This window comes from Oncorhynchus nerka, linkage group LG10 (genome assembly GCF_034236695.1).
Source record: "Oncorhynchus nerka isolate Pitt River linkage group LG10, Oner_Uvic_2.0, whole genome shotgun sequence".
Taxonomy (NCBI): Eukaryota; Metazoa; Chordata; class Actinopteri; order Salmoniformes; family Salmonidae; genus Oncorhynchus; species Oncorhynchus nerka.
In genome coordinates this window covers 12,099,442-12,115,028 of record NC_088405.1, presented here as the reverse complement: position 1 = coordinate 12,115,028, position 15,587 = coordinate 12,099,442, and the positions used below count along the sequence as shown (strand labels likewise).

Below are 15,587 nucleotides of genomic sequence, written 5' to 3'. Positions count from 1 at the left end.
ATAGTTTACTGAGTGAGAGGCGTGTATATACACACACCACTACTACACACTGTTTATAGTTTACTGAGTGAGAGGCGTGTATATACACACACCACTACTACACACTGTTTATAGTTTACTGAGTGAGAGGCGTGTATATACACACACCACTACTACACACTGTTTATAGTTTACTGAGTGAGAGGCGTGTATATACACACACCACTACTACACACTGTTTATAGTTTACTGAGTGAGAGGCGTGTATATACACACACCACTACTACACACTGTTTATAGTTTACTGAGTGAGAGGCGTGTATATACACACACCACTACTACACACTGTTTATAGTTTACTGAGTGAGAGGCGTGTATATACACACACCACTACTACACACTGTTTATAGTTTACTGAGTGAGAGGCGTGTATATACACACACCACTACTACACACTGTTTATAGTTTACTGAGTGAGAGGCGTGTATATACACACACCACTAGTACACACTGTTTATAGTTTACTGAGTGAGAGGCGTGTATATACACACCACTACTACACACTGTTTATAGTTTACTGAGTGAGAGGCGTGTATATACACACACCACTACTACGCACTGTTTATAGTTTACTGAGTGAGAGGCGTGTATATACACACCACTAGTACACACTGTTTATAGTATTTTCCTCAAAACATTACTATGGAAACAGTGTGTACTAATACCATACTACTATTAAATAACTCAAATTATTTTCTATGATTTTCAACAATTGAGGATCCCTAACACGTCTACTACCATGTAATTAATCACAAACAGCTTCCATATACACTGGTTTGAAAACAACACCACAATAACAACCTGACACAGACTTTATCGCCCCTCTACTTTGCAGGCTAGTATCAATCTACATGCTCTCCCAAACCGTGCCAGAGTTCCAATATCTCCACTAGTCTGTATTATATCTAATAACACACTGCACTGGCTGTGCAACAACAACACAAGTCAATATAGGTTTGCTGTGGTGGAACTCCTAGAACACCAGGGTCAGAACCCTATTATGATGTAATGAATAATGTATGTAAATGAGCTGTCCCCAATCACAACCAGACAGAACAAGATTTGACCAGTCTAATCCTGAGTGAGCGGGTTTGGTTGCTCACTTGCAATTCTCACACATGTGTAACAATGAATTCCTGTGCGAGAGAGAGAGTGAGAGCTGTTGACAGGGGAAAGGAGGAAGGGAGGGGCACAAATCACAGGCAACCTAACCATTTTTCATTTTCAAATAATACCGCTCTCTCTCTCTGAAGTCAAAAAGTGACTTTTTTCTCTGACAGGTTCATTTGAATAGTTTTATTGGGACAAGTCATGACAGGATAGTTAAATGATGCATGCTATAGAAACATAGAATAGGTAGAATATATCTCTATAATATGATACGGAGTGAAAGCTGACTGTATGGAGGGACTTTTAAAAGTCCAGTGACAGCTGCACATTGGTCAGTCAATATTTGCAAACATTACTCAGTCAAAATAGTGCACTTATAATACGTTTAGAGGTGGCTATGTCCCTTTTCAAAAGAAGAATAGAGGTATATCCCTCGATGTACACGAAATAACCCTCAAACAAAACCATGAGAGTAATAGAGAAGTCCAGATATTACACACAGGTGTAAAACAACCCTCAAACAAAACCATGAGAGTAATAGAGACTCCAGATATTACACACAGGTGTAAAACAACCCTCAAACAAAACCATGAGAGTACGAGAGAAGTCCAGATATTACACACAGGTGTAAAACAACCCTCAAACAAAACCATGAGAGTACGAGAGAAGTCCAGATATTACACACAGGTGTAAAACAACCCTCAAACAAAACCATGAGAGTACGAGAGAAGTCCAGATATTACACACAGGTGTAAAACAACCCTCAAACAAAACCATGAGAGTACGAGAGAAGTCCAGATATTACACACAGGTGTAAAACAACCCTCAAACAAAACCATGAGAGTACGAGAGAAGTCCAGATATTACACACAGGTGTAAAACAACCCTCAAACAAAACCATGAGAGTACGAGAGAAGTCCAGATATTACACACAGGTGTAAATCATATGCTGCCTGATTTGTCTGCCAATCTGTTAATATATTATATTCAAATCAGACAAGCTGTCGTTACAAGCGCAGGCTTGTTACTGTGCCTGCAGCTTGTCACGTTAGTAGGATCTGTAGTTCACCTTATTGATTAATGAAGATAACCCATGACAACGTGTTCATGTACACAACAGTCTTCTTCTCTCTGTAGGCGGCCTGATGGAGGCTAGCTAATGATAAACGTCTTGGTTTTGTATCAATAAAGAAGAATGTTTCCATCAATTTCAATTGCCTTATAAGTTGTGACTGAATAATACCTGACATATCTGTTCCTCTTATCTATTCACTGAACCCATTGCAATGTAAACAACAGAAACTGAACGTATATAGCTTTTATTTAACCAGGTTAGAATCCCTTTGAGAATAGAAACCTATTTTCTCTTGAGGCAGACCTAAATCTCAGAATCTTTTTTCAACAGTCCGTGCACACAGTCAATCCCAAATGGCATCCTATTCCCTATATAATACACTACTTTTGACCAGAGCCTTATGGGACTAGGGTGCCATTTGAGCCGTCCGTTTGTCTACCTGTTAAATTTAAACCTGAAGGAGCTGAGATCACTGAGGGACGTTCCTCAAACGCTGCTTTTTTTTCTCTCAAGTTCCTGGAAAGTCGACAGCCCTGTTTGTTTTCCTTTCAAGGTGGAATTTCTTGGAATTTCACATTGACTTCAAGAGAAGAAGAAGAAGATGAGAGAAAATCTAAGCCAGAGGGGACTATACACACTCTTTCAAACATTTACTGAATGACCTGCATGGCTGAGGACTTATCTTGGCTTGAGTGTATATTTCTATATATGGTTTACCTAAATGACTCTTCATTGCTGTTATCTTACAGGCGTGGCTGTAGTAGGCTAGTGAAGGCATCCCGTTCACACATAGACAGGAAGATAAAAAGAAATTCTGTGTGTATCCAGCACATATTGTTAAAATATGCTTAAACCCAAAAAGCTTTGAATGAACAAATATTCTTCAACCCAAAACGCTTTGTAGAATACAGGTCAATTAACATTTGACAAAAAAAAGAAAAATGTGAACTTCCACTGGACATCTGCTCGTCAAACATCTCATTCCAAAATGATGTGCATTACTATGGAGTTGGTCCCTCCTTTGCTGCTATAACATCCTCCACTCTTATGGAAAGGCTTTCCACAAGCTGTGAGTGTTGCAACTGACAGGCAATATTTGTGCGCTACGCCCTTCAGCACTCGGTGGTCCCATAGAACTTGTGTGGCCTACCACTTAGGGCTGAGCCGTTGTTGCTCCTAGACGTTTCCACTTCACAATAACAGCACTTACTTGACACGGGCAGCTCTAGCAGGGCAGAAATGTGTCAAACTGACTTGTTGTCAAGGTTGCATCCTATGACAGTGCCATGTTGAATATCATTGAGCTCTTCAGTACGGGCCATTCTACTGCCACTGTTTGTCTATGGAGATTGCATGGCGGTGTGCTCAACAGGTGTGGCTGAAATAGCGGAATCCACTAATTTGAAGGGGTGTCCACATACTTTTGTTCATGTAGTGTGCATTGTAAAATGGCAATCAAACTTGTGCAGAATAGCATGCAATGACAGTGTGCATGGTCTGCTTAATTGATGACCATGTTTGTTTGTGTGCAAAAGTATAGAAAATTAAAACCACACACTGATTATTGCACGTGTGTAATTGCCATGTAATGATTGAAAATCTGCTATTAATGTCTCTCTCTATGATAGCTCAAATCACACAGCACATTGAATTTGAGGGTAACAGCGTTGTGTTGCTGGGTAAGGTAGCCTATAGAATAATGGAACGTACGTCCTTCTCAAACCTCGCTCTCAATTATGTTAGCGGATGACTTTACTAGTACGGCTTGCCGACACTAAATCCAGTATTTTTCCATCAAGTGGCACGCTGGGTCACGTGACAGTTAGGGTTTAAAAAAACGCTGTCATGTTTGCATCCTTTACAGAGAGTAGCAATGATACGACATATTTGTTTAATTCTCCTAAATTGCAATCGGGACTAATGTTACATGGTCTTTGATGCTAACGTCATGTTATGAATTGAAGAGGGACACCACATAGCGTGGACATTTCCCTTCCATGTCATTTTTGTAAACTTGTGCAGTGCGCGGATTCATTGTAACCACTCCCACTCGTGGCTGGTGGAAAATTACCAGCAACAGGCTCACGAGTCAGGCGATTGTATTGTGGACTGTATCTCCTTTACCTAATGAAAACACGTTTCCTCTTTGTATCTCGTGTAGGTTGCACAGCACAGACTAGTGAATTGCAATGTCATGATCACAACAAAACAGCGTGATGGTGAGCTGGGTCGATAACGAAATTAAATGCTGTTGATAAGTCACACATCCTTTTGCAATGGATACAGTGTTGGAAAATCATATGTCTCTAAACGTCAATCAAGTCAAGACTATTGTGCAATACTAGTGACACTTCTCAAGTTGCAAAGTGATTGTTGATTGTTAACAAACGCGCACACAATGGCAAAACAATATTGAAAGCACTATTTGCCATTCACGTTGTAGGCATTGAAAAGTCCATTCTGCTTGATCGGAGTCCGCCCTCTTTTTTCTGACCACGGGCGGAGCAGTCGCGTGGGTGCCTGGACGAATTTAAATTGATTGACAACGGAGTTACCCAATAGAGTTTAAGCAACGATGTCCGTAAAAAACAACCCCACCAACGGGAGTGTAAAATGGGCGTGACGTTAGTCCAAACTTTCCGCGGCGCCATCGGCTGAAAACTAAACCGAGATGGAATCTCCCAGTCTGAACCGGTTTCAACCGGTTATGTGAGTTAGTTGCTTCAACGAGGAGAAGAGGCGCAGGAATACAATCTCTCAAACCGCCCCGCTGCAACAAACAAAAAAACATTATAGTTAAAGAATTAAATTGTAAATCAAGGTTTATTTTTATTTCGTAAAATGAATCGGAGTATATTATTGAGCGTACCGTGATAATAGTTGCGGAATCCACATCTGTGATCCTTATTAACTAGCCATCAATATACACCTTCTGGAATTGGAGCCAGCTAACGTGTCAGAGATAACAGTAACGTTAGCTAGTCTATTTCTGACTAAACAACAACGATATTGTATATAACCTTTTAGCAAGCTTCCCTGTGGGGAAAAAAGCCAATCTTTCAGTCAGAGGCTTGGACTTTTGGTAGGTAACTCAGGGGTGCAAAGTAGCATTTGACTTGGGGGGGTAAAATATATATATATTTTAGACTTTAATTTCACTTTTGGAATGTAAAATCCAGAGAGCATCCAGTAATAAAGTGTAACTACTAGTTAGGTAAGTAAGTGGTAACGTTGCTGTGTGATGCACTTTACAAGGGATGCTGGTGTGTGAGAAAGTCCGCTAAGGTTGGGTGTGAGTGGTGTGGTGATGATAGCAAGCAATGCTGAGGACCGGGGGGACGACAAAACAAAAAAATAATGAATTCATTCATCCAGTCCTTCCTCAGAAACAGCGTCCGTGGTGTGAGCGGATGCATTTTGTTGCTAGTTTTCTTAACGTTAATTGTGCTAACTTTACCAGTGATGCGCCGTGTTTGGACGGCAAAGTTAGTTGTTATTTTAGTAAGGCATAAAAACATTACGATGCATTAGGGTCATAGCTACTTTTCAAACTTGTTTAAAAAAATAAGCTATTTTGTTAGACGTGTATTACTTGCTGTACAGCTAACTGTCTGGGTAGTAAAGGACGCAAGCCTTCCCTTTGATAAGCGTGGAGTGGGAGGGGTAGGGGAGGCGTGTGTCTGGGAGTCAGGGTGATGATAGCCTGCTATGGAGGACCACACGTTTTCTCTGGAGGCATAGACTTCCTTTTGTCTTATCAACGACAGTCCTATCAATAGCTTGGTATCGAATCAGAATTTAGCCAGGGCAATGCGCTGGTGGTGCTATGTGTATTTACTATTTTACATTTTTTTAATCGAATTGAGATCGTTGAATTTTCCCCCAATTGAAACGAACTTGTAAACTAGCCTTACCTGTATCCAGTTTCGCTAACTTGTTGTCGTTTACGAAGTGTTGCAGGTAATGGATAAATGTCACGTGGACTGCTTAGGGCATGTTTTATTGCCGCGTTCAAATCTACTGGGAACTAGTACATCTCCGACGTCCCGACTTCAGTTGTCGGAAAAAAAACGATCTCTGACTGGGAAAAATCGATTTGAATGGTCATCAAACTCGGGAAGTCGGGCCTCTTTCTAGAGCTCCGACTTTCCCACCCGAAGATCAATGATGTCATGATTTGACTTTGTATTTTTCCATGCACCCAGTTGTTTTGAACGTGGCATTATATAGACCTGGAACGCACCCAATACTACCTAACGTTAACTACACGAAGTTGGTGGTTGTGTTAAGCGAGAAAAACTGAAGGATCGCATCGGATATAAGACGATAAAGCAGCTTATTTCAGTATTCTTCTACATTCGTCAGTGTTTACTGTAAAATGTTAAGGTGTGTTTGAACTTCAAAATAGCCACTCCTGGCAGGTGCAGATGTAAACAAAGTGACGTCCTGTGGCACGTGGTTCGATTGTGTTCTGGAGGTGGCATGATAATGTGATATTTTCACTATGTCACACATGTTTGTTTATTAAACGATATCAGAAAAAGCTTTTAATGAATTGTCAAAATACAACTGTCAGAATACAACAAATACAACTGTTACTGGTGGAGATGATGAGGAGGGGTGTGTCACAGGAGGTTGCTGTGAGGAGGACAGCTCATACTAATGTCTGGAATGGGAATGGTATCAAACGCATGGAAACCGCGTGTTTGATGAGTTCCATATCTTTACATTTATTCCTTTGCTGCCATCACTTTGAGCCATCCTCCCCAATTTAAGGAGCCACCAGCGTTCTGTGTGTGTGTAACTGACTGGGGAGCAGGGAAGGGGGTTAGGAGAGGTGGTTAGCTGGTTGGAATGCTCCATTCATTCACATGACTCTCTGTCTGTTGCTGTTGAATATTTTCTCTGCCTCTGTCAGTCATAACACACACACACACACACACACACACACAGTCTAACCCCCTCCTTGCTGTCCATCCTTGCAGAGCTCCATGCCAGCAGTTATGACAGTGTTAGCAGACCAAGCAGCGCAGCAGCTGCTAGACTTCAGCCAGAAACTAGACATCAACCTGTTGGACAACGTGGTCAACTGTCTGTACCATGGGATCGGAACACAGGTAAGTAGTACTGACCCTTGACCTTTCCCCCCCCTTACTACCACTGACCCCCCTTACTACCACTGGCTTTCCCCCTTACTACCACTGACCCCCCTTACTACCACTGACCCCCCTTACTACCACTGACTCCCCCTTACTACCACTGACTCCCCCTTACTACCACTGACTCCCCCTCACTACCACTGACTCCCCCATTACTACCACTGACTTCCCCCTTACTACCACTGACCCCCCTTACTACCACTGACTTCCCCCTTACTACCACTGACCCCCCCTACTACCACTGACCCCCTTACTACCACTGACTTCCCCCTTACTACCACTGACTTTCCCCCTTACTACCACTGACCCCCCTTACTACCACTGACCCCCTTACTACCACTGACCCCCTTACTACCACTGACTTCCCCCTTACTACCACTGACTTCCCCCTTACTACCACTGACCCCCTTACTACCACTGACCCCCTTACTACCACTGACTTTCCCCCTTACTACTACTGACCCCCCTATCTTCAGATGAATGTACTGACTATGACTGAGATGTGTGGTTGTCCCCACCTAGCTATCTTCAGATGAATGTACTGACTATGACTGAGATGTGTGGTTGTCCCACCTAGCTATCTGAAGATGAATGTACTGACTATGACTGAGATGTGTGGTTGTCCCCACCTAGCTATCTTCAGATGAATGCACTTACTCTGACTGAGATCTGTGGTTGTCCCACCTAGCTATCTTCAGATGAATGCACTAACTGTAAGTCACTCTGGATAAGAGTGTCTGCTAAATGACTCACTAACTGTAAGTCACTCTGGATAAGAGTGTCTGCTAAATGACTCACTAACTGTAAGTCACTCTGGATAAGAGTGTCTGCTAAATGACTCACTAACTGTAAGTCTCTCTGGATAAGAGTGTCTGCTAAATGACTCAAATGTAACTGTAAGTTGTCAAGTAACCACAAAGTTAATGGAGTTTTGCGGGATTTGTAATTTTGCTATGATGGTTGCTTGCCCAGGTGCCTTGCTCAGTTTTACTTATAGTTTTTTGGGGGACAGGTAGAAGAACAGGGAGAGATACAAGTTACTATTGCAGAAAATAATGTCTGAAATTGTGATGTATTAACAGGGACAGCTTTTCTATCACACTTTGTCATTGGTTGAAGGGTTTAAGTTGAAATGCATCTGCCTTTTTAAATGTTGAGTGTGTGTGTGTGCAGGGCATAAAATGTACCAGTCACTCACGTTTTGGTGTACCAGTCACTCACGTTTTGGTGTACCGGTCACTCACGTTTTGGTGTACCGGTCACTCACGTTTTGGTGTACCGGTCACTCACGTTTTGGTGTACCGGTCACTCACGTTGTGGTGTACCGGTCACTCACGTTTTGGTGTACCGGCCATTCACGTTTTGGTGTACCGGTCACTCACGTTGTGGTGTACCGGTCACTCACGTTGTGGTGTACCGGTCACTCACGTTGTGGTGTACCGGTCACTCACGTTGTGGTGTACCGGTCACTCACGTTTTGGTGTACCGGTCACTCACGTTTTGGTGTACCGGTCACTCACGTTTTGGTGTACCGGTCACTCACGTTTTGGTGTACCGGTCACTCACGTTTTGGTGTACCGGTCACTCACGTTGTGGTGTACCGGTCACTCACGTTTTGGTGTACCGGTCACTCACGTTTTGGTGTACCGGCCATTCACGTTTTGGTGTACCGGCCATTCACGTTTTGGTGTACCAGTCACTCACATTTTTTACCAGACAAAATATATTTTTCTGTTAAAAATGGCAGAAATGGATGAGAATGCTTTATAATGTGTCTAAAACAATACATGTATTACTAGTAAGAAGTAATGTGGTATAGTTCTTATTTATTTCATTTTTTTTTTACCAATATGCCAACGTTTATATGTATATCTCCATTCAAAAGTTTGGGGTCACTTAGAAATGTCCTTGTTTTTGAAAGAAAAGCACTTTTTTTTGTCCATTAAAATAACATCAAATTGATCAGAAATACAGTGTAGACATGGTTAATTTGGAAAAGACTATTGTAGCTGGAAACGGCTGGTTTTTAATGGAATATCTACATAGGCGTACAGAGGCCCATTATCAGCAACCATCACTCCTGTGTTCCAATGGCACGTTGTGTTAGCTAATCCAAGTTTATCATTTTAAAAGGCTAATTGATCATTAGAAAACCCTTTTGCAATTATGCTAGCTGCCCTTCTAGGCAAGAGTTGCTCTGTCCAGTGCCTGTGTTTGCCCATCTTAATCTTTTCTTTTTATTGGCCAGTCTGAGATATGGCTTTGTCTTTGCAACTCTGCCTAGAAGGTCAGCATCCCGGAGTCACCTTTTCACTGTTGACGTTGAGACTGGTGTTTTGCGGATACTATTTAATGAAGCTGCCAGTTGAGGACTTGTGAGGCGTCTGTTTCTCAAACTAGACACTCTAATGTACTTGTCCTCTTGCTCAGTTGTGCACCGGGGCCTCCCACTCCTCTTTCTATTCTGGTTAGAGCCAGTTTGCTCTGTTCTGTGAAGGGAGTAGTACACAGCGTTGCACGAGATCTTCAGTTTCTTGGCAATTTCTCCGGTGGAAGAGCCTTCATTTCTCAGAACAAGAATCAACTGACAAGTTTCAGAAGAAAGGTCTTTGTTTCTGGCCATTTTGAGCCTGTAATCGAACCCACAAATGCTGATGCTCCAGATACCCAACTAGTCTAAAGAAGACCAGTTTTATTGCTTCTTTAATCCGAACAACAGTTTTCAGCTGTGCTAACATAATTGCAAAAGGGTTTTCTAATGATCAATTAGCCTTTTAAAATGATAAACTTGGATTAGCTAACACAACGTGCCATTGGAACACAGGAGTGATGGTTGCTGATAATGGGCCTCTGTACGCCTATGTAGATATTCCATTAAAAGTCAGCCATTTCCAGCTACAATAGTCATTTACAACATTAACAATGTCTAGACTGTATTTCTGATCAATTTGATATTATTTTAATGGACAAAAAAAATGTGCTTTTCTTTCAAAACAAGGACATTTCTAAGTGACCCCAAACTTTTGAATGGTAATGTATATATTCTTATTCCATCCCTTTAGATTTGTGTGTATTAGGTAGTTGTTGTGGAATTGTTAGATTACTTGTTGGTTATTACTGCACAGTCGGAACTAGAAGCACAAGCATTTCACTGCACTCGCAATAACATCTGCTAATCATGTGTATGTGACCAATAACATCTGTTAACCCTGTGTATGTGACCAATAACATCTGCTAATCATGTGTATGTGACCATTAACATCTGTTAACCCTGTGTATGTGACCAATAAGATTTGATTAGGTTTGAAATGGACATCTTACTCGCCAATGCCAATATCTACCCGCATTTGGCAGGTGGCGGGTGTTCATTTTAGGCTGTGTGTGTGTGTGTGTGTGTGTGAGAGAGTGAAAGAGTGTGTGCCTATGTTTCAAAATGGTATTTCATCTATTCCTGTTCCTGCATTGCAGCAAAGGCTGGCTCAGGAGGTTCTGACCCAGCTGAAAGAGCACCCGGATGCTTGGACCAGAGTGGACACCATACTGGAGTTCTCCCAGAGCATGAACACCAAAGTAAGTCAAAACCCCGCAGGGAGCACCCGTTGGTGGAGGGTCGCAGCACTTCAGCTGTGAGGAAGTTAGGTGCTGGTAGTTACGACTCACTTGTCACTCAGTCGGTAGAGCACTACGCTTGCAAACGCCAGGATAGTGGGTTCCATTTCCCCACGTCACGTGTATGTAAACATGTACGCACACATGACTCAAAGTGGATCTGGATGAAAACGTCTGCTAAATGTCAGATACAGTGTTGTTACTTAGGCCCTTTTCCCCTTGAGGAGCATATGGCATCAACAGCAGCGCCCTTACATAGAACAACAACTTTAAACAGGGTTCGATGGATCAAACTAAAACACACACACACTCAAACGTAGGTTATCGTTTAGTCCTGTTTGCCGAGCCCAATGGTAGGTTATCGTCTAGTTCTGTCTGCCGAGTCCAATGGTAGGTTATCGTGTAGTTCTGTCTGCCGAGCCCAATGGTAGGTTATCGTGTAGTTCTGTCTGCCGAGCCCAATGGTAGGTTATCGTCTAGTTCTGTCTGCCGAGCCCAATGGTAGGTTATCGTCTAGTTCTGTCTGCCGAGCCCAATGGTAGGTTATCGTCTAGTTCTGTCTGCCGAGCCCAATGGTAGGTTATCGTCTAGTTCTGTCTGCCGAGCCCTGTCGTTCTCCTTATGTCACAAATGATCTGATTTGATAGAATGTTGATAGAATATTTCTGGAGGGATGGTTGGTTGTTTTGGTCTGTCTTTGGTGTTGCTAGATTTGGGAGTTGTAACACTGATGTAGGTTTACTCTGTTTCTCCTCCTTAGAGACCCCCTACCACCCCCATTCACCGTCAGCTTGAGTCAAACTAGGCATCTCCATAGTGGAATACCTTAGTATGGTACCCACTACACGTAAATACCTTAGTATGGTACCCACTACACGTAAATACCTTAGTATGGTACTCACTACACGTGAAATACCTTAGTATGGTACTCACTACACGTGAAATACCTTAGTATGGTACTCACTACACGTGGAATACCTTAGTATGGTACTCACTACACGTAAATACCTTAGTATGGTACTCACTACACGTGAAATACCTTAGTATGGTACTCACTACACGTAAATACCTTAGTATGGTACCCACTACACGTGAAATACCTTAGTATGGTACTCACTACACGTGAAATACCTTAGTATGGTACCCACTACACGTGAAATACCTTAGTATGGTACTCACTACACGTGAAATACCTTAGTATGGTACTCACTACACGTGAAATACCTTAGTATGGTACTCACTACACGTGAAATACCTTAGTATGGTACTCACTACACGTGAAATACCTTAGTATGGTACTCACTACACGTGAAATACCTTAGTATGGTACTCACTACACGTGAAATACCTTAGTATGGTACTCACTACACGTGAAATACCTTAGTATGGTACTCACTACACGTGAAATACCTTAGTATGGTACTCACTACACGTGAAATACCTTAGTATGGTACTCACTACACGTGAAATACCTTAGTATGGTACTCACTACACGTGGAATACCTTAGTATGGTACTCACTATGATTGTGAGCAGTAGTAGCGGCGTCTTTTTGTAGGCACTAACAGAGGATAAGTCCCCCGGGGCTCGTTGGGCCATTGGGGGAGATTAGTGTTTTTTTTTTTGTCTAAACGCTGAAAATATAACTTATGTTTTGTTCTATGAGATAATCTTCATCAGTTAAAACACATTTTTGTGTGAATTTTTAAAGAATTGATGTAATCAAAACTAAGCTACCGTTGTGCTGACCATGTAAACATGTTAAATACACTGCAGGAGCAGCGTCACTACTAGCTGTTAAATAGCCGTGTAACACAGCTCTGGGATATTGTCAGCCAGAGAAGGTTTTAGTTGTGATACCACTAAGTTACTATGTTATATTTGCCTCCCCAGATGGTTTGGTTAGTTGTAAAGGGGTATGCAGACAGGAGGGGGGAGATGCCATGCTTAGCTTACCTTATAAGAGCTACCCGAAGTCTCCAACACCGTTCGGGGAAACGATAAAACAAGCCCCCTCCCGCTGAAGAGCAAAACAATAGACCAGCCTGGTAAGCAGAAAGATCACTACCTTGTTTAGCTAAGTAGTGACGTGAACATCTTTGCGACCTCATGTTATTCCATTTCTGTGACAGTTGACAACAGACTTATTTTGAGCACATAAAGGCTTCATAGTCCCTAAAGGTCATGGTAACGGGCTGATATTATCTCATAGAACAAAACATAAATAAGTTCTCCTAAGCCTGTGGTCACCTCCAGACCTTATTTTTTGTTATATATCCCCCCCAAAAACATTCATTTCCCCAATAGGAAGGGCCAATGAAGCAGAGAGTAGAAAATGCTAACTCATTTCTGTTTTTTAGTACTACAAGCCGGTGAGCTCTATTCCTTCCTTGCACTCGCATACAGCTTATAGCTCTACATACTGAAAACCTACGCACACGTCCAAATCAACAACCCAATGATAGGTAGGACTTTCTAGTTTATTTGGCAAAACAAACACACACACATTAAGGTGGGCAAAGGGAGGGTTCTCCTGTCCAGTATTAGTTTAACCATCAAAGCGGCTCTTGTATAGATCTCTGTATTTTCTATAAGTGTTTAAAATGAAATGTCATTTGAAGTTTTCCTCAAAGTGATGGTAATGTTTGCCTTTTGCTTTTTGTTGCTTGCCTGTTGCCCTTCAACCCCGACATCCATTACTAATGTCTTGAGTTGATCTACCAACAGTCTTGTTATAGTTTCAAATTCATTACTTGTCCCAAAATGAGGTCTTTAGAGGAAAAGACAGGAAAGAAGGAATCAGAAAAGGTAAAACACCTCTTGGATTTGTCTCAATTCTGCATTCACCTTTTTTCTCTCCATTTATTGACAAAATAACAGACAACAACAGTGCATCATTTTATTGACAAAAACACTTGTTGTGAACATTTGTTTTTTTTAGTAATTGATAACTACTTTCAAATAACTTTGTTTTCCTAAAGAAATTGAATTGAATTAATTCAAGTTGTTACTACTTCCTATTTGCTATTGATATGAATCCTAATGTTCCGTTATGTTGATTGGTTGTAATAGGAGGAAAAGGGGTGTGTCTTCCTGTGCACCTTGAAACGGCTAGGCTTTGACGGCAGGCCGACACAAGGTCTACCCTTTTCATTCCCTTTGACTCTGTTCTGTTCAGCACTTTCTATTACATCTGCTTCAGTGGGGTACAGACTGAAGTCAGTCAGTCATTAGGGAGGAGGGAGTGGGGTACAGACTGAAGTCAGTCAGTCATTAGGGAGGAGGGAGTGGGGTACAGACTGCAGTCAGTCAGTCATTAGGGTAGAGAGAGTGGGGTACAGACTGCAGTCAGTCAGTCATTAGGGTAGAGAGAGTGGGGTACAGACTGCAGTCAGTCAGTCATTAGGGAGGAGGGAGTGGGGTACAGACTGCAGTCATTAGGGAGGAGGGAGTGGGGTACAGACTGCAGTCATTAGGGTAGAGGGAGTGGGGTACAGACTGAAGTCATTAGGGAGGAGGGAGTGGGGTACAGACTGAAGTCATTAGGGTAGAGGGAGTGGGGTACAGACTGCAGTCATTAGGGAGGAGGGAGGGGGTACAGACTGCAGTCATTAGGGAGGAGGGAGTGGGGTACAGACTGCAGTCATTAGGGAGGAGGGAGTGGGGTACAGACTGAAGTCATTAGGGTAGAGGGAGTGGGGTACAGACTGAAGTCATTAGGGAGGAGGGAGTGGGGTACAGACTGAAGTCATTAGGGTAGAGGGAGTGGGGTACAGACTGCAGTCATGAGGGAGGGGGGTACAGACTGCAGTCATTAGGGAGGAGGGAGTGGGGTACAGACTGCAGTCAGTCAGTCATTAGGGAGGAGGGAGTGGGGTACAGACTGCAGTCAGTCAGTCATTAGGGAGGTGGAAGTGGGGTACAGACTGAAGTCAGTCAGTCATTAGGGAGGAGGGAGTGGGGTACAGACTGAAGTCATTAGGGAGGAGGGAGTGGGGTACAGACTGAAGTCATTAGGGAGGAGGGAGTGGGGTACAGGCTGCAGTCATTAAGGGTAGAGGGAGTGGGGTACAGACTGCAGTCATTAGGGTAGAGGGAGTGGGGTACAGACTTCAGTCATTAAGGGTAGAGGGAGTGGGGTACAGACTGCAGTCATTAAGGGTAGAGGGAGTGGGGTACAGACTGCAGTCAGTCAGTCATTAGGGTAGAGGGAGTGGGGTACAGACTGCATTCATTAGGGTAAAGGGAGTGGGGTACAGACTGCACTCATTAGGGAGGAGGGAGTGGGGTACAGACTGCAGTCAGTCAGTCATTAGGGAGGAGGGAGTGGGGTACAGACTGCAGTCAGTCATTAGGGAGGAGGGAGTGCGGTACAGACTGCAGTCAGTCAGTCATTAGGGTAGAGGGAGTGGGGTACAGACTGAAGTCATTAGGGAGGAGGGAGTGGGGTACAGACTGCAGTCAGTCAGTCATTAGGGTAGAGTGGGGTACAGACTGCAGTCATTAGGGAGGAGGGAGTGGGGTACAGACTGCAGTCATTAGGGTAGAGGGAGTGGGGTACAGACTGAAGTCAGTCAGTCATTAGGGAGGAGGGAG

The 15,587-nt window shown here is 42.9% G+C and overlaps 1 protein-coding gene across 1 annotated transcript in view; it reads left to right on the top strand.

Moving 5' to 3' along the window:
* Positions 1 to 4,924: 4,924 nt before the first annotated feature.
* xpo1b (exportin 1 (CRM1 homolog, yeast) b) overlaps positions 4,925 to 15,587 on the top strand; it is an 88,445-nt gene continuing 77,782 nt past the window's right edge. Inside the window, exons 1-3 of the mRNA XM_065023015.1 lie at positions 4,925 to 5,306; positions 7,210 to 7,341; positions 10,852 to 10,953. Coding sequence (XP_064879087.1) covers positions 7,216 to 7,341; positions 10,852 to 10,953 — 228 coding nt within the window. The 5' untranslated portion in view covers positions 4,925 to 5,306; positions 7,210 to 7,215. The remainder of the gene's footprint in view (positions 5,307 to 7,209; positions 7,342 to 10,851; positions 10,954 to 15,587) is intronic.